Below are 20,028 nucleotides of genomic sequence, written 5' to 3' on the forward strand. Positions count from 1 at the left end.
TTTTGGAAGCTAGACCCCCCAAGGAACTTATCTAGATATGTGGTGAGTAGTTTGAACCCCCGAGGGCTTCACAGAAGTTTATAACATACAGCCGTAAAATTAAAAAATTTTTTCCACAAAAATGATCTTTTCATCCCCAATTTTAATTTTCCCAAGGATAACAGGACCCCAAAACTTATTGTGCAATTTGTCCTGAGTACGCCGATACCCCACATGTGGGGGTAAACCACTATTTGGGCGCATGGCAGAGCTAGGGAAGGGAAGCAGCGCCATTTGACTTTTTTTGGCTGGAATTGAGATCAGACGCCATGCCAAGTTTGGAAAGCCCCGAATGTGCCTAAACATTGGAAACCCCCCACAAATGACACCATTTTGGAAACTAGACCCCCCAAGGAACTTATCTAGATGTGTGGTGAGCACTTTGAACCCCCGAGGGCTTCACAGAAGTTTATAACGTTGAGCCATAAAAATAAATCATTTTTTTTTTTCCACAAAAATGATATTTTTGCCCCCAATTTATAATTTTCCCAAGGGTAACAGGAGAATTTGGACCCCAAAAGGTGTTGTGCAATTTGTCCTGAGTAGGCCGATACCCCATATGTGGGGGTAAAACCACTGTTTGGCCGCATGGCAGAGCTTGGAAGGGAAGGAGCACCATTTGACTTTTTCAACGCAGAATTGGCTGGAATAGAGATCAGACGCCATGTTGCGTTTGGAGAGCACCTGATGTGCCTAAACAGTGGAATCCCCACAATTCTAACTCTAACCCTAACTCCAATACACCTCTAACCCTAATCTCAGTCCTAACCCAAGCCCTAACTCTAATGGGAAAATGGAAATTAATACTTTTTTTAATTTTATTATTTTTACCCAACTATGGGTGTGATAAAGGGGGGTTTGATTTACTATTTATGGCGGTTTTTATGTTTGGCAGCTGTCATACGCTAAGAGACACTTTTTATTGTAAAAATAGTTTTTGCATCACATTTTGAGAGCTATAATTTTTCCGTATTTTGACCCACAGAGTCATGTGAGGTCTTATTTTTTGAGGAACGAGTTGGCTTTTTTTTGGTACCATTTTCGGGCACGTGACATTTTTTGATCGCTTTTTATTCCAATTTTTGTGATGCAGAATGAACAAAAAAAATTATTTTTGCATCGCTTTATTCTGCAAGCTATAACTTTTATTTTTTCACTGATGATGCTGTATGGCGGCTCGTATTTTGCGGGACAAGATGACGTTTTCAGCGTTACCATGGTTACTTATATCTGTTTTTGATCGCGCGTTACTGCACTTTTTGTTCGGCGGTATGATAAAGCATTGTTTTTTGCGTTGTTTTTTATTTCTATTTTTTTAAGGGGTTTACTAGTGGGACAGTTTTATAGGTCAGGTCGTTACGGACGTGGTGATACTAAATGTGTGTACTTTGGGGGTTTTTTTATTTCCAAAAAAAAAATCAGGGATTTTTTTATATTTATTTAGGGATTTTTTTATAAATATTTTTACACTTTACTTTACTACTTTGTCTCAGTGTGGGACATCACTGTATAGTTTCAGATCGCTGATCTTACAGTTTGGACAGCACTCTGTCAGATCAGCGATCTGACAGGTGCTGCACAGGCTTCCTCACTGCCTGCTTTCAGCAGGCAGTGAGGAAGCCGCCTCCCTGCAGGCCCCCGCGGCCATATTGGATCCGAGGGCCTGCAGGGAAGGAGACCATCCAAGCAAAGCGCAGCACATCGTGCTGCTCGGGGGGGGGGTCTCAGGGAAGCATGGAGGGAGCCCCTTCCTGACGATGCTTCCCTAATCCCCCGGTACACTGACATCATGTTTGATTGCAGTGTCCCAGGGGTTAACGTGCCGGGGGCGGTCCGTGACCGCCCTTGACACATAGTGCAGGGGAGCGCCGCTGATTGCTTAGACGTACTATCCCGTCCCCGGTCATAGGGACCCGGGTACCATGGATGGGATAGTACGTCTCATGTCAGAAAGGGGCTAATGTAGCCATAGACATTAACGTAGCCCCATACCATCAGAGATAAAAGGAACTGTGCACAGATAAGCTGAATGGACCTTCTCTTCAAGTCCACAGGACCTAGCATCTGTGGTTTCTAGGAGAAATAACCCATTTTTATTCATTTGGCCACAGATAAATTTTCCATTTTGCCTCAGACCATTTTAAAATAAGACTTGGCCCAAAGAAGATGGTAGCATCATGTTGATTTTTGACTTTTGTATGATAGAGCTTTACCTACTATTTGTGAATTCCGCGAATTCCATGGCAAACTGTGCTCACAGAATGATTTTTAGAAATATTTCTGAGCCTATACCACACAATTTGCACAACCAAATCATAGTCGTTTTTAATGCAGTGCCATCTCAGAGCCCGAGCATCCAATATTTATCGTCGGCCTTGTCCCTTGTGCCCATAGATTTCTCCAGAACCTCTCAATCTTTTGCCTATACTGTAAATATTTAAATATTTTTTCTAAAATTGTTCCAGTTATTCACAGATTGGTGAACCTCTGACCCCTTTGCTTCTAAGAGATTCTGCCTCTCTACCATGGTATTTGCATATGCAAATTCCATTAAAAGGGGTAGTACAGAGAAAACAAGGTATCACTTATCCACCGAATACCTGACCGCACTCCATTTTTTCTTTAAAGGATTGTATGAAAATGGCAGGAGCAGCACCCTTGGCGATGAATGGAGTGATAGATTGGAAGTGTACACACTTCTGATCTATTATTATGAGGCTAAAAGTGCGCCATTTTGCCAATTGGTGGCGTTTGACTGCTGGGACCCGCACCAATCAATAAGATATTAACTATCCTATGGAAAAGATGATAACGTGTTTCAAGTGGAAAGTAACTACAAAGTGAGGCAGTACAATGAAAGCTCAACTAATAGGTTGAGGTGCTTTTTCAAACAAGTCAGAAGCTAGAGTCAGATAAAAGGAATTTTTTTTGCTCTAAAATGATTATCCCAAAACGTCTTTCATGGGTGCATACAGATAAACAATCAACCATTGCATCCAAAGAAAAGTTTAAGAACTGGTCGCATAGAGAAACCAATGTTACACTGTACCAATCCCTCTTCTGCTAATCTCAGAGAAACGTAACAAAGTAGCACAAATCTATGATGGGCTTTCCTTCACTGACACAGGCTGGGCATGGAGCAGCGGGCTCTCAGGAACAATGACTGGCTGCTTTAGAAATCAGGAAGTTATTTTTGGATGTTGCTGTGCTAGATTTACCAGATACATCATCCTGAAGCCACAGCTGTAAAAAGCTTCCTCCTCCATCTCATAGACACAAAAGAAGCAGGAGAGGGAGAGCAGCAGCAATCAACAGGATTTAAGCAGTGCCATTAATGTGAATCAGTCATGGCAAGCAGGCTCCAGCAGATAGGGAACCCTGCCTGCAGCCTCTGCCTGCACAATAGTGATCGTAACACATTGGTTACCCATCCTGCTGCAACTATATTACTAGGCAAGACTACATTTCATGGTGCATAACAACACTGCCAGTGCACATATAGTCACCCTCCACTCAACCCTTACAGAAGCTGATACTACTGGAATACGAGTGTAGTGAAGAGGCCACAGTATAGCGCTGGGATCCAGTGACCCTTTACTCTGCAGACAGGAGGGATTCCAATCAGCTTAACCATACAATAATGGTATACCTTACCACAGGGGTGCAACATCTTTTTGGCCAGTCAGATCAAACCAACCCCATGTGCCGCACTATTATTTACAACAGTACTATATTACCTTCTGAGCTATTTACTGCACATTGAAAGTATGTGTCATAATTGTCCAATGGGTGCAGGCTCCAATTATCGGGCTTCCACTTACCAGGAGGGTACCGTAGCAGTAAACATTTCTTGTTTTCGCCTCCCCTTCCAAGAGCCATTTATTTTACCAGAAAAAGTACGAAAAAAAAAAAAAAAAAAAAACACAGATTGCTCTGGTTGCTGCCATGAGAAGGAGGAGCTGGCTGTATAATAAAGATGGCACCTGCAGTTTATGATGTAGGCTCAGTCAGCTCTTGAGCCAGCTTCATACATGTTCAGTAGGTTTGAAGAAGAGCTTAATAATGGATAACTAGAACAAAACCAGCTCACCCCTGATATGACAGTGATCTGCAAGGATAAAACTACTCCTGCTAAAATGGACACTGTAAATCCAAACGAATGTTCATGTGAAAAGATAGAAACCAAATTACCGTTAAGTCTTATTCTAAGAAGCCTCCACGACAGCACCACAGGACGACATCCCATTCCAATAGGGACAAGAAACACAAAGAGGTCCAACAGTCCCCCGCACACCCTTTCTCCAGTGTTTATTTATAAAGGACCACCAAGGTTTGAATGCATCAAATGTTTAACACAGAGTTAACCCCTTAGTGACGGAGCCAATTTGCAGCTTAACCCCTTCATGATCAAGCCTATTTTGACCTTAATAACCAGGCCATTTTTTACAATTCTGACCAGTGTCCCTTTGAGTTAATAACTCAGGAACGCGTCAACGCATCCTAGCGATTCTGAGATTGATTTTTCGTGAAATAATGGGCTTCATGTTAGTGGTAAATTGAGGTCGATAATTTTTGCATTTATTTGTGAAAAAACAAAATCGGAAAATTGGCGAAAATGTTGAAAATTTCGCAATTTTCACCAAATTTTGAATTTTTATTCTGTTAACCCCTTAATGTCCAATGACAGACAGTCCGTCATTGGACTTCTCCCCTGCTTTGATGAGGGCTCCGGCGCTGAGCCCTTAACAGGCTGAGCCTGTTTTGAACAGCTGACATGTGCCCGCAATAGGCGCAGGTGGAATCGCGATCCACCTGCACCCTATTAACCCGTTAAACGCCGCTGTCAATCGCTGACAATGGCATTTAACAGGCGCTTCTGGCCGCCGGGCCGAAAATAAGGTCATCGCTGACGCCCGTCACGTTGGCATAACAACCAGAGGTCTCTTGTCCATGATTGTTGTCGGCGCTCATAGCTATGCAGTAATTCTGCTACATATGGGCGATATGCTCATCGCCTATATGTAGCAGAGCCGATCAAGTATGGCATGCTTCTAGCCTCCCATGGAGGCTATTGAAGCATAACAAAATTGAAAAAAAAAAAAAGTATTTTAAAAAAATATGTAAAAAAATATAATATACAAGTTCAAATCACCCCCCTTTCGCCCTATTCAAAATAAAACAATAAAAAAAAAATTACACATACACATAATTTGGTATCGCCGCGTTCAGAATCGCCCAATAAAAAAAAAAAAAAAAAAAAAAAAAAAAAAGCATTAACCTGATTGCTAAACGGCGTAGCGAGAAAAAAAAAAAAAAAAAATCAAAACCCCAGAATTACTTTTTTTGATCTCTGTGACAATGCATTAAAATGCAATAACGGGCGATCAGAAGAACGTGTCTGCATAAAAGTTGTATAATTAAAAATGTCAGCTCGGCACGCAAAAAATAAGCCCTCACCGGTCCTCAGATCACGAAAAATGGAGACGCTACTGGTCTCGGAAAATGGTGGGGGTTTTTTGGTTTTTTTTTAGCAAACTTTGGATTATTTTTTCACCACTTAGATAAAAAAGAACCTAGACATGTTTGGTGTCTATGAACTCGTAATGACCTGGCGAATCATAATGGTCGGTCACTTTTAGCATTTAGTGAACGTAGCAAAAAAAGCCAAGCAAAAAACAAGTGTGGGATTGCACTTTTTTTTTACAGTTTCACCGCACTTAGAATTTTTTTCCCGTTTTGTAGTACACAACATGGTAAAATCAATGGAGTTGTTCAAAAGTACAACACGTCCCGCAAAAAATAAGCCATCGCATGGCCATATTGACGGAAAAATAAAAAAGTTATGGCTCTGGGAAGAAAGGGAGCGAAAAAAACCGCAAAAACGAAAATAACCCCAGTCCTTAAGGGGTTAAACCAGAGAGTTATGTGACACAAAATAGTTACTAAACAACATTTCCCACATGTCTACTTTACATCAGCACAATTTTGGAAACAAATTTTTTTTTGTTAGGAAGTTATAAGGGTTAAAAGTTGACCAGCGATTTCTCATTTTTACAACAAAATTTACAAAACCATTTTTTTAGGGACCACCTCACATTTGAAGTCACTTTGAGGGGTCGATATGGCAGAAAATACCAAAAAGTGACACCATTCTAAAATCTGCACCCCTCAAGCTACTCAAAACTACATTCAAGAAGATTATTAACCCTTCAGGTGCTTCACAGGAACTAAAGCAACATGGAAGGAAAAAATGGACATATTAATTTTTCCAACAAAAATTTTCTTTTAGCCTCAGTTTTTTCATTTTCACATGGGCAACAGGATAAACCGGATCCTAAAATTTGTTGGGCAATTTCTCCTGAGTACACCGATACCTCATATGTGGTCATAAACCACTGTTTGGGCGCACGGTAGGGCCCGTAAGGGAAAGAGCGCCATTTGACTTTTTGAATGGAAAATTAGTTCCAGTCGTTAGCGGACACCATGTCGCGTTTGGAGAGCCCTGTGTGCCTAAACATTGGAGCACCCCCACAAGTGACCCCATTTTGGAAACTAGACCCCCCCCTCAAGGAACTTATCTAGATGCATAGTGAGCACTTTGAACCCCCAGGTGCTTCACAGAAGTTTATAACGCAGAGCCGTGAAAATAAAACAATTTTTTCCTCAAAAAATTATATTTTAGCCCACAATTTTTTTATTTCCACAAGGGTAAGGCTAGTTTCACACTAGCGCTTTTAAGCGCAGCGACGACCTGCGCACCGCCGCCGCAAAGCCCCACCCCTTGCCACGCCTCCGCCGGTAGCTCCGCCTACCGGCGCATGACGCTGCATGCGCCCCCTATCTTTATCACTGGGGACGCAGGCCGTGCGCAGTATGCGTTTGGCGGCGCATGCGCCTTTTTGACGGTGCGCCGGCGCAACCAAACTGCAGCAGGTTGCGTTTGCCGCAGGTCGGCGCAACGTCAAAAGGACGGAGGCGCGTCAGGGGCGGGGCTTAGCAGCGGCCGTGCGCAGGCCGTCGCTGCGCTCAAAAGCGCTAGTGTGAAACTAGCCGAACAGGAGAAATTGGACCCCAAAAGTTGTTGTCCAGTTTGTTCTGAGTACGCCGATACCCTATATGTTGGGGAAAACCACTGTTTGGGTGCATGGCAGAGCTCAGAAGGGAGAGAGCACTGTTTGACTTTTTGAAGGCAAAATTGGCTAGAATCAATGGTGGTGCCAGGTCATGTTTGGAGACCCCCTGATGTGCCTAAATAGTGGAAATCCCTCAACTCTAACTCAACCTTAACCACAACATACCCTAACCCTAATCCCAACCCTAACCTCAACACACCCCTAACCCTAAGCCTAATTCCAACCCTAAGCCTAATTCCAACCCTAATGGAAAAATAAAAATAATTATTTTATTATTTGTCCCTACCTATGGGGGTGATCAGGCGGGGTGATTTACTATTTTTTTTTTATTTTGATCACTTTGCTAGATCCTATCAAAGTGATCAAAATGAATGGAATCTGCAGCTTTGCAGATTCGACGGACGCACTGCGCATGCGCCCGCAATTTTGGAAGATGGCGGTGCCCATGCAGGAGGGAGGGACACCGGAAGTGACACGGGCACTCAGGAGGTACCGGGAAGGGGGGGGGGGAGGTCAGATCGCTCCCGTCAGCCAGTGGGGGGGTCCGATCGCAGTCTCCAGCCATGTACGATGCTACTGCAGCATTGATGAAATATTACTATCGCTCTGACTGGCTGTTTCACATTTAACAGCCAATCAGAGCGATCGTAGCCACGGTTATAGCTCTGGAACGCTTCAACGGATCCCACTGATTCTGAGAATCTTTTTTCATGACATTGTACTTCATGTTAGTGGTAAAATTCTTCGATATGCCTTGCGTTTATGAAAAAAGGAAATATGACGAAAATTTTCAAATTTTGCAATTTTCGCATTTTTAATTTTTATGCCCTTAAATCAGAGAGATGTGTGTCACACAAAAAAATTTCATTTTCCTCATGTTTACTTTACATCAGCACAATTTTGGAAACAATTTTTCTTTTTTTGTTAGGACGTTATAAGGGTTAAAATTTGACCAGCGAGTTCTCATTTTTACAACAAAATCAATTTTTTTTTTTTTTTAGGGACCACCACACACAGCGTTGTTTTAGCGGTATTTTTTAGCGGTTTTTCAACTAAAACCACTAAAAATAAGCTTCCCATTGATTTCTATGCATATTGATGCGCTTTTTACCGCGAAAAAAAACACATCACGGTAAAAAACGCAGCATGCTCATAAATTTTGCGGATTTTTCCGCGTTTCTTGCTATTTCTATGCGTTTTGAAAACGCACGGAAAAAACACAAAAACTGTGCGTTTTCTGCGCAAAAACCGCGCGGTTTCTGGGAAGGGAGTCAGGTTTTTCAGCAGAAATTTTCTGCTACGTGTGCACTTAGCCTTAAAGTCACTTTGAGGGATGTACATGACAGAAAATACCCAAAAGTGACATCACTGTAAAAACTGCACCCCTCAAGGTGCTCAAAACCACATTCAAGAAATTTACTAACCCTTTACGTGCTTCACAGGAACTGAAGCAATGTGGAAAAAAAAAAATCATTAAACTTTTTTTTTTTTTTAAAACAAACATTTTACTTCATAACCTTGTTTTTATTTTCACAAGTATAAAAAGAGAAAATGAACCACAAAATTTGTTGTGCAATTTCTCCTGAATACGCTGATACCCCATATGTGGGGGTTAACCACTGTTTGAGCGCACGGCAGAGTTTGGAAGAGAAGGAGCGCCGTTTGACTTTTTCAATGCAGAATTGGCGGGAATTGAGATCAGACGCCATGTTGCGTTTGGAGTCCCCTGATGTGCCTAAACACTAGAAACCCCCCACAAGTAACCATTTTGGAAACTAGACCCCCACAAGGAACTTATCTAGATATGTGGTGAGCACTTATAAACTTCTGTGAAGCACTTGGGGGTTCTAACGTAGAGCCGTGAAAAAAAATCATTTTTTCAATAAAAATGATCTTTTCACCCCCAAATTTTTACTTTCACAAGAGCAACAGGAGAAATTAGACCACAAAAGTTGTTGTGCAATTTGTCCTGAGTACACTATGTGTGGGGAACTACTGTTTGGGCGCACGGCATAGCTCAGAAGGGAGGGAGCACCGTTTGACTTTTGGAACGCAAAATTGGCTGGAATCAATGGTGGCGCCATGTCACATTCGGAGACCCCGATGTACCTAAACAGTGGAAACCCCCCAATTCTAACCCCAACACACCCCCAATTTAGCCTAACCCAATTTAGCCTAATGGGAAAATGGAAATATATGTTCTTTATTGCATTATTTTTCCCTAACTAAGGGGGTGATAAAGAAAGGGGGGGGGGGGGGGGGGGGAGTTATTTACTATTTTTTTATTTTAATCACTGGGATAGGGTCTATCAAAGTGACCAAAATGAACCAATAGGAAAAATCTTCCTATTGTTGCCGGGTTCCGGCCGATCTCGGTGGGCGCATTTTCTTACTGGAAGAAGACACTTAAAAAAAGCGGAGCTGTGGTTTGAGTACCCTTAGGCTGGGTTCATATTGCGTTAGGGGGGGCGCGTTAAACGCATCCGTTACATAGCGGAATTAACGCTATGCAACGGATGCGTTAACGTACCCATACACTGCTATAGACGAGCGCATCGCTAACGCATGTCATAATCGGTATGCGTTAGCGATGTGCCGTCATCCTGGCACCCTCAAGAAGAAGCATTTGCGGTGCGAAACGCACGTCGGGGTCTGGAGGATCAGCGTGCCATTTGGCAGTACACTCTTACAGGGAACATCATCTCAGGTATAATGTTTTGAGCCAGGGTTTTCATTCTTGTATTTCATTTGGGCACGGTGATGCCGGATGGGCTCATGTTACTTACTATGGAAGCATATCATTTTTTTGACAGTCGACTGTGGGCTGTTTTGATGCTATTATTGCACTTTAAAATATCTGCATAGACACTTTATTGCTTGCCACTGATGGAGCATGTTTGAATGCAGGAAAATGCTTCACCATATATGGAGGTGTTTAAGCTGTGCAGGCACACCTCATATAGCAATATAATGATATGTGTATACAAAACTGAATACCCTGTCTCCTGAGTACTTTGGTTTGTTTTCCCTGCCCTTGTCTGATTCCTTCATTTTTTTGTCTGGTTTGAGGCACCAACAACTATTCTGTTTTATTTTATGTGTAAATTTTCAACATAATTCTTGATATTAAGTCTGTGTTAAACACTTCTTGATCATATCTATGGTGTAGCAGCTATAGGATCAGTATGTTCATTGATTATGTGGAGTGTTACCTTTCCCATGTATAGGGAAATGTTTTTGGGTTGTATGTTCATTAGGTCCCATAATTAGCATCCAGCTATGGAACTGGGGTGACCAGATCCCCTCCATAACCAACTGGTGCAGCAGCAACTTTGGTGGGAGAGGTAGGTGCTCATGCACATCTGTCCATTTCTAGGCATGTCAAGGGTTCTTGTTTATGTAGTTCCTAAGATTTTTGCTAAAACACTACATGACCATGGATATGAGTGGACCCTACTAGAAAAGAGGAGGTGGTTTATTTCTATTCTCAGGAAGATGGCCTTCTATTGGAACCCAATTTTCCCCCTATATAGCAACCAGGGCTGTTGAGCCGGTAAGCCAAACTTACGGCTCCACAGTTTCCCAAACAGCCGACTCCATAGCCCTGGCTCACTTCACAAGATTTATCTCAACTAAAAGCAGAGACCCTTAGGATCACGTTTAGAACAGACATTTATAGGACATTTCATAACTTTCCCAAATTCTTATGAAAAATATTGACAGCACATCCTGCATTGTATTACTGTGCCCAATTTATTATATATTTTATGAGTCGGTCCACTTAATAAAGACTGACTCCACAGCCCCGTGTGCAAATTAAATTGTTGTAGCTTGGATCAGGTTGAAAGCAACAGCCCTGTCTGGACAATGTCAGTTTGCCATTATATTCAATCTGCCATGCACATGGCGTTTACAGATGGTGGCCTTGTTAGAGTTAACTGGCCTTTCATGAATGCATATATGACAGTCTAATGTGCAGCCACCTTTCCAGTTCCCAATCCTCCACTGTTATTTTAGGTATAAATATACTTGGCCTAAGCTTTAATATACAACTAAGATAATAAATTAGGTTGTACGTTTCATGACATTAATACTCTTAAAGAAAAAAAAACAAACAAAAAACAAACAAAATCAGCAATTACCAGGTCCCATCCAATAAAATCCATCTCTTTGGAATTCCATAGAGAGAGATCACAAAGGCCATAAAATATACCCCTGCCTCCAGTAACAAAGGCGCCTCGTGAGGGCCAAGAAACATGGAAGCGGCTGCAAAAAATGATCGGAGAACACTCATATGGGCGACTAGAACACCACACTCAGAAAATAGAGCTAGATGGAGGTGTATGTACATAATTACAGGAACAAGGGAAGGGAAAACAATCCCTAAACATAGAGGGGAAGGTAACAACACAATTATAACGAGCGATCGGCCGGGAACATCCGAGTCCTTTGTGCTTTGTACCCACCACTTATCGCAAGCGTCTTACTGTATCTACATCACACGTCCTCATTTGTCAGGAAGCGATGCTGTGAATGGAATTCTTATTGCCTTGCACATGATTTGCAAGACTGAACAGCACAGAAACTGGGGACTCCCTGTTTCCAATAGACAGCGCCGCCACAGACAGCTGGAAATGAATTAAAGGGGCAGATGACTATTCAACAGCAAAGCACCTGCCGACACAGCAATAGAGGCAACCAAGCACGGAGCGGCTCTATATTGATTCTTGTAGGAGAAGACGAGCCTGCCAGAAATGCATCCAGCCTACTGCAACGCGAAGGGAAAGAAAAAAATAAAAATCGTTCAAGGCAGAGATGTCTCTATACTTTAGTTATACTGTATCTGCACGTAAAAAAAAATATGTTTCATGGCACTTTATGTTCATGAACCAGAAACCTCAGGATAAGCAATTTTATAGATGTGAATAGTTAGACTCTTTTGGGGGGAAGCTACAGGAGATGGGTAAACATGGCAGCGGCTGTTAAAGGGGAAGGAAGAATGAGGAATTGAGGAGAAGTGAACGCTGCACGCATTTCTCAGGACAAGGTCAAAGCTGCAAAACTTCTGCAATAGGTCAAGAAGCCTCTATTTCTTTCCTAGTGTTTCCATGTAAAATCAGTGACACAGTGAAGATACATAACAGACCACTAGAAGGCTATGGGCACATATTAGGGGTAAGAGCACTGCAGAACAATTATAACATTTTACTTGCACACTTGCAGAGGAGTAGGCTCTGTTCACAAAACCATGATGGCCTCAGTTCCTAAACATCACAAATATGACGCTCCATCACAATTCTTGCAGGGTACTATTATTTCTGACAGCAAGAATACAGCTGCAGACCTTACCTCTCATCATCAAATTAAAAAAAATCTAATACAGCAAATACCCCTGACTGAATAAAAAAAGATTGTGAATGAGATCAGAGCCTAATACCAAAAGGGCAGACCGAATATTAGCGGAATTTGCCCATGAGCAACATTTATTACAGGATTGTTATCACTGGGAGACCATCAACTGGACCTCCAGCACAAAAACGGTACACTGGGAGCTTCATGGCACAGGACTTGAAGGCAAACCTGCCATCACCAAGCACAATGCCAAGTGTTGGAAGGAGCAGTATAAAGCAGCATCTGATGGACATGTCTGGGTTTGGTGAATGAATGCCAGGAGAACATTACACCACCTGACTGCTCCAGCTGTAAAGTTTGGTGGAGGACGGATAATCCCGGGGCAGGTAAATCTAAGGCTACGTGCACACGCTGCGGAATGGGGTGCGGATTTGGCTGCGTGGATTTTGTAAAATCCGCAGGTAAATCTGCAGGTCAAAAGACCTGCGGTTTTACCTGCGGATTGGCCTGCGGTTTTTCATCTCCACAATGGAGGAGATGGCAAACCGCTGCGGATTCCGCAGAAAGAATTGACATGTCAATTCTTTCTGCAGTTTCAAAAACGCAGAAAAACCGCGTGGAAAAATCTGCACCGTCTGCACTGTGGATTTCAATATCCATAGGATATTATGGTACTGTACACAGCAGCAAAAACTGCTGCGGACCCGCAACGGCCGGAACCGCAGCAGAATCCGCAACGTGAGCACACACCCTTAGGCTACGTGCACACGCTGCGGAATGAGGTGCGGATTTGGCCGCACGGATTTTGGTAAATCCGCAGGTCAAAAGACCTGCGGATTATCCGGCGGTTTGGCCCTGCGGTTTCACCATCTCCACAATGGTGGAGATGGGAATCTGCAGAAAGATTTGACATGTCAATTCTTTCTGCGGTTTCAAAACTGCAGGAAAACAGCGCGGAAAAATCTGCACCGTCTGCACTGCGGTTTTTTATTCCCATAGGGAATAATGGTACTGTACACCGCATCAAAAACTGCTGCGGACCCGCAGCGGCCAAATCCGCTGCGGAACCACAGCAGAACATACCCTTAATGATTCAGCTTACAAGACATTTTGAACAAATGTAATCCCTTTTCAGTTCTTCATGACCCTGCCCAATACATAAAGTAAAGTCCATAAAAGCATGGTTGGCAGAGTTTGGTGTGGAAGAACTTGAGCGGCCGCACAAAGCCTGGACTAAAAACCACTCCAAGACCTTTGGGACAAACTAGAACTGAGCTTGTGTGCTGGCCTCTCCTCCAATATCAGACTCTGACCTCACAAATACTCTTCTGGATGGAAGGACAAAAATTCCCACAGACACCTCCAAAAGTTTGTAAAAACCTACCCAGAAAAGCAGAAGCTGTTATAGTTGCAAAGAGGATGGGGTTCTCCATATTAATGCCCGTGAAGGGGCACATGCTTTTTTTCCCCTCATATAATTCATATGAAAGGGACAAAAAGTACAGCGATCGGCGAGATCATACAGTTAGTGAACATTTTTTTATGTCATACAATTAAATATCACTAACTTATTATTGGACCCTTGCATATGCATGTTCATATACTGTAACATGTCATTGTAGATACGGTAGCTTGTTCTTTGCAAAAGAGGAAATTTGGTTTATATGTCTATGTCCCCCACAGGGTTAAGGTAATAAATGTAGGGAGGGGGCTTCCTGACAAAGAAACCTAGTACATGTAATAAGTGCTAATATTTCCCAGAGCAAGATACCAGAAGGGATATCCTGCGACATTGCTGTACTGAGCGTAATAAAGAAAGCGCTGCTCGGGAATGTAGTAATTGGAAAGAATGCACTGATAAGAGTGATTGAGAATCAGCCCTAAAGGTACAAGATCTATAGAAGGATTACTGGGACGGACCCCACTGTGTACAGTAAGGAGGGAGCATTAACACACAGTGACCATCTGTAGTACAGGCAGTATATAGAAGCTGTGCAACTGGATGGATGACTTTGTATCCATCTTCCAATGTATAGAAATACGTTTCCCTAAAAGAACTCGAAAATTGCAAAAATAAAAGTGATTGTTGAAAACTTCATTGTTTTAGTGATGTAGTTTGGAGTCCCTAAATCATCGAGGAGATCCTTCCTAAACCACTCTAATGTCTGCATAGGTGAAAGACGCAGATTCAAAAAAAATATATACGGTACTTTTTATCTGGATACTCACTGACATTTCCCTGCAGCCCATTCTCTATATGTAAATCCAGGACTCCTACGCTCAACCATATAATGAAAGCTCTTGGGCAGTAGGGGGTTCAAAGCCAGTGAAAGCCTAACATAAAATGACATATTTGGCAGCTCAACTCACCTACACAGCCCTTACAGTGTTTGAGGAGGTTTTTCATGGTGACAGGGTCCTGTGAAAGCCACACAATGCAGCTATTAAAATCAATGTGCTGCCCATATAACATGTGGACAAGCTGTGTCCTCTTTGGGGCCACTAACCAATCCAGCAGTTACTGGCAATTATGAATGAGAAGCTTCCCCATATTATTCCCAAGTCACAATTCTCCACCCCATCATGACGACTGCTGTCGGGGTGTACTGGAAGATAAGAGTTCAGGAAAAGCTGAACAGGCGCAAGGTGAAGGCGAGAGCAATAGCAGCTTGTTAAAAAGTGTCCTGCGCAACGTCCTGTAATAACAGTGCTACTACATCAATACCGTGTACACCATGCTATCAGATGATGCTGGAGTTGTAGGGGGTCCTAATCAAAGACCACCACATTTTGTATAGGTTTCTCATAACACAATGATACCAATGCCTGTTATATGCTCTTCATAGTAACAGAAGGCCACCGCCACCTGTTACGTGACCTCCCCCATGACAGAAAACTATTACTGCCTGGTACTAGGCCTACCTCACTACAGACGGATACCACGACCTGACACCCGGCCTTCCCCATGACAGAAGAAAAAGACAGCCAGGCCCACCACCACCGCCTGTTACCCGACCTTCCCCATGACAGAAGACAGCCACCACCACCACCTGTTACCAGGCCTTCCCCATGCAAGAAGAAAAAGGCTGCCAGACCCACCACCGCCTGTTTCTCGGCCTTCCCCATGACAGAAGACGGCCGCCACCACTGCCTGTTTTCAGCCTTCCCCATGACAGAAGACGGCCACCACCACCACCTGTTTCTCAGCTTTCCCCATGACAGAAGACAGCCACCACCACCGCCTGTTACTCGGACTTCCCCATGACAGAAGGTGGTTATCGGCGCCTGTTACCCAGTCTTCCCCATGACAGAAGGCCACCGGCGCCTGTTACCTGGCCTTCCTCATGACAGAAGACCACCACCACCTGTTACAAAGCCTTCCCCATGAAAGAAGACCACCGCTGCCACCTGTTACACAGCCTTCCCCATGTCAGAAGGAGGCTGCCACCAATCACCCGGCCTTCCCCTTGACAGAAGGCTACTGCTGCCTGTCACCTGGCCTTCCTCATGACAGGAGTCCACTGCCAGGACCTGTTACACAACCTTCCCTATGATAGAAAACCACCACCGCCTGTTACACGGCCTTCCTCATGACAAACCACCACCGCCTTGTTATTACCACTGCCAATGTATGTACAACTGGGTTCCTCGGGTCACATTCCTCTTTCCCAATACATAATATCACATTATTGGAGGAAACATGAACAAATGGAGGCATCAGCACAAGTACTTCCATACCATACCTGCACTGCCTGACAGACGGGTCACGTTACCAGCAACACCACATCCGTACAACACCCGCACCTCCTGACAGATGGGTCACGATATCCGTACCACCACATCCATACAACACCCGCACCGCCTGACAGGTCATGTTACTGGCACCACATCCATACAACACCCACACCGCCTGACAGGTCATGTTATTGGCACCACATCCATACAACACCCACACCGCCTGACAGGTCATGTTATTGGCACCACCACATCCATACACCAGCACCGCCTGACAGATGGGTCACGATACCCGTACCACCACATCCATACACCAGCACCGCCTGACAGATGGGTCACGATACCCGTACCACCACATCCGTACAACACCCGCACCGCCTGACAGACTGAGCATATTACTGGCACCACCACATCCTTACAACACACGCACCACCTGACAGATGGGGCATGTTACTGGCACCACCACATCCTTACAACACCCGTACCGCCTGATAGACGGGGCATGTTACTGGCACCACATCCATACAACACCCTCACCGCCTGACAGACGGTCATGTTATTGGCACCACCACATCCTTACAGCACCCGCACCGCCTGACAGACGGGGCATGTTACTGGCACCACCACATCCTTACAACACCAGCACCGCCTGACAGACAGGGCAGGTTACTGGCTCCACCACATCAGTACCACACCCACACCGCCTGACAGGGCATGTTATTGGCACCACCACATCCATACAACACCCGCACCGCCTGGCAGATGGGTCATGATACCCGTACCACCACATCCGTACAACACCCGCACCGCCTGACAGACGGGTCATGTTACTGGCACTACAAAATCCATACAACACCGGCACTGCCTGAGAGAAAGGGCATGTTACTGGCACCACATCCATACAACACCGCCACTGCCTGAGAAACAGGGCATGTTACTGGCACCACATCCATACAACACCCGCACCGCCTGAGAGACAGGGCATGTTACTGGCACCACATCCATACAACACCCGCACCGCCTGAGAGACAGGGCATGTTACTGGCACCACATCCATACAACACCCGCACCGCCTGAGAGACAGGGCATGTTACTGGCACCACATCCATACAACACCCGCACCGCCTGAGAGACAGGGCATGTTACTGGCACCACATCCATACAACACCCGCACCGCCTGACAGACGGGTCATGTTACTGGCACCACATCCATACAACACCCGCACTGCCTGAGAGACGGGGCATGTTACTGGCACCACATCCATACAACACCCGCACCGCCTGAGAGACGGGGCATGTTACTGGCACCACCACATCCATACAACACCTGCACCGCCTGAGACAGGGCATGTTACTGGTACCACATCCATACAACACCCGCACCGCCTGAGACAGGGCATGTTACTGGTACCACATCCATACAACACCCGCACTGCCTGAGAGACGGGGCATGTTACTGGCACCACATCCATACAACACCCGCACCGCCTGAGAGACGGGGCATGTTACTGGCACCACCACATCCATACAACACCTGCACCGCCTGAGACAGGGCATGTTACTGGTACCACATCCATACAACACCTGCACCGCCTGAGACAGGGCATGTTACTGGTACCACATCCATACAACACCCGCACCGCCTGAGAGACAGGGCATGTTACTGGCACCACCGCACCACCATACTATCACCACAGGCGCAGTGACCCCATCCCTAGTGGCCAGTAATGTCTTTATGTGAGGCCTCTGGGGCCCCAGCTGATGGCTGTGTACAGACCAGTGACAATGGCCGCACCTGCTTGTGTGGTGTCCGTCAGGTCGTAGCCGGTGCCCGGGAAGTCTCGCAGTTTGCGGCCGCTCAGGTTCAGGATCCCGGACGTCCCCGCCTCCTCCAGCGCCCGGTCCAGGCTCCTCACCGTGTGCTGGTGCAGGGTTCCCGTGCTCCAGTGCGGTCCATTTGGAAAGCTGGGGAACACGGACAGCGAGCCCGGGCACACAGCGGCGGTCACACTCACTCCTCCAGTGCCACCGCCACCTTGTCCAGTGCCTCCTCCTCCACTCTGCCCACCGGGGCCCCCCGCAGTGGCAGCGACCACCGCCGTCTGACTCGCCGCCATTTCTGCCAAGGAATAGCACTGCTATAATGACACCGTTAGCAAGTGCTCGGCTCTGTGCGCAAGCGCAGTAGCCACCGACTGAGGGGGCTGTACCAACAGGGGAGATGCGATGGGGGGGCGTTACTGAAACCTGTGTGCGGCGGGAGGCGAAACCAAAACAGAAGTGCAGCTCTGAGGGCAGATAGTGAGGAGCGAGGGCAGAGCCGCTCCTGAGCGCAGGCAGCCACAGGGCTGTGTTCTCACTGTCCCGCCATAGCAGACGGGAGTATGCGGGTGATACTGACAGAATAAGGGGCCAGTCAGCCACCTCAGCTTTAACCCCTTCAGCTCTGACATTTTTTGTGCTTTCGTTTTCTTGCTCCCAAGAGCCATACCCTCCTTCGCCACACGCCGGCTTGTAGCAGTGAATGCCACCGTCCCCTTTACTATCTACCGAAAAAGAGTAAAAATATTCCAATAGTAAGAAAAAACAACAATTACGCCCTTATTATTTTTTTTTCCTGGCCTTCGTTGTGCCACTAAAAATACCCCGGCCTCAGGATTCCAGAACAGTTCGACTACGGCGATAACAAACGTGTATTTTTATTATTATTTTAGAGTCTGAAGAGAAAAAAAAAATTTGTGAGAAAAATTGAGGCTCCTTCAATGTTTTGCTCAATTTTTACCTCATTTTTTTGGGCGTCGAGAGCGGCTTGAAAACTGGCAATTTCCATTTTTCTTTTTCGCCACTTGGATAGACCAATTTTATATGTTTACTTTTTAGGTCAAAACGGAATATATTTACTTTTTTAGTTTTTAAAATGAGGTAAATGGCAATTCAGAAGAATAAAATCTAACTTCTCATGTAGTATTAAACATAACTGCTGCCTAAAGGGAGAAAACACAGCGTGGGAAGTGAGATAGATGGGGGACCCAGCGTCTAATAAAAGTCAGATATACGCAAACCAGAACGGCTCATCTATGGAGGGAATAACACCTATGAGGTAACATATATAGCATCCATCAGGTATAAAATATAGAGAGTATCTCCAGTTCTGCGATAATAAAGCGACTGGATCTATCCCCAAATATCTGCCCAATATGACAAATAAACCAATTTTTCATGGCTTTGATCTGATTAGTAGGACAACGTCCTAGCACTTCTTTTCCTTTGATTAAAGGACACCCCACTTGCTCCACATACGCATGGAACGCACCCCGCGTCCTACTAACCTGCACCCCCTGCCTCTTGATCACTAGGGTGTCATAGTAATGGGGGGTCCAATAGGCAGAGTCTAATAGAATGCCTTCATTCAGAGGTTTGTGCTTAGTGCTCAGACCACGACGCACGTCCTGTTCACAGGCCTCCTTTCTTGAATTCTGTAGCCTCGTATGTCGCCATTAGGCTGTCTAATTTAGGTCAGGAGACCTGTGACCAGTTTGTGCATCGTAGTTACGTACTGACCGCGAATCACAGCCTTGTGAATCCGTCCTAATGTGGGGAGAGCTAATACAGCGCAATCCAGAGCTTTTTCTAGTTTTGCTGAGTTAAATGTTTCTTACTCCTTTATGGAAAATTGTACTCTAAGCCCCAGACCACATTACCGTGTGTGATAAGAGAAACTCGCACAAGTCTCTCGCATCAACACCCGGCCCTGCTGTCAGCACTCATG

General features: G+C 45.0%; 1 protein-coding gene across 3 annotated transcripts in view; it reads right to left on the reverse strand.

Annotated features, from left to right (window-relative positions):
• Window positions 1–18,504, reverse strand: part of LRCH2 (leucine rich repeats and calponin homology domain containing 2) — a 140,374-nt gene extending 121,870 nt beyond the window's left edge. The window contains exon 1 of one of the 3 annotated variants that reach the window (XM_073543457.1): window positions 18,055–18,504. In XM_073543457.1, the coding sequence (XP_073399558.1) occupies window positions 18,055–18,376 (322 nt within the window). In that variant the 5' untranslated portion in view covers window positions 18,377–18,504. The remainder of the gene's footprint in view (window positions 1–18,054) is intronic. The other 2 variants (XM_073543456.1, XM_073543458.1) reach the window with 2 other exon arrangements.
• Between the last annotated feature and the right edge of the window lie 1,524 nt (window positions 18,505–20,028).

This window comes from Dendrobates tinctorius, unplaced genomic scaffold (assembly GCF_039654945.1).
Source record: "Dendrobates tinctorius isolate UK_male_01 unplaced genomic scaffold, ASM3965494v1 ptg000133l, whole genome shotgun sequence".
NCBI lineage: Eukaryota > Metazoa > Chordata > Amphibia > Anura > Dendrobatidae > Dendrobates > Dendrobates tinctorius.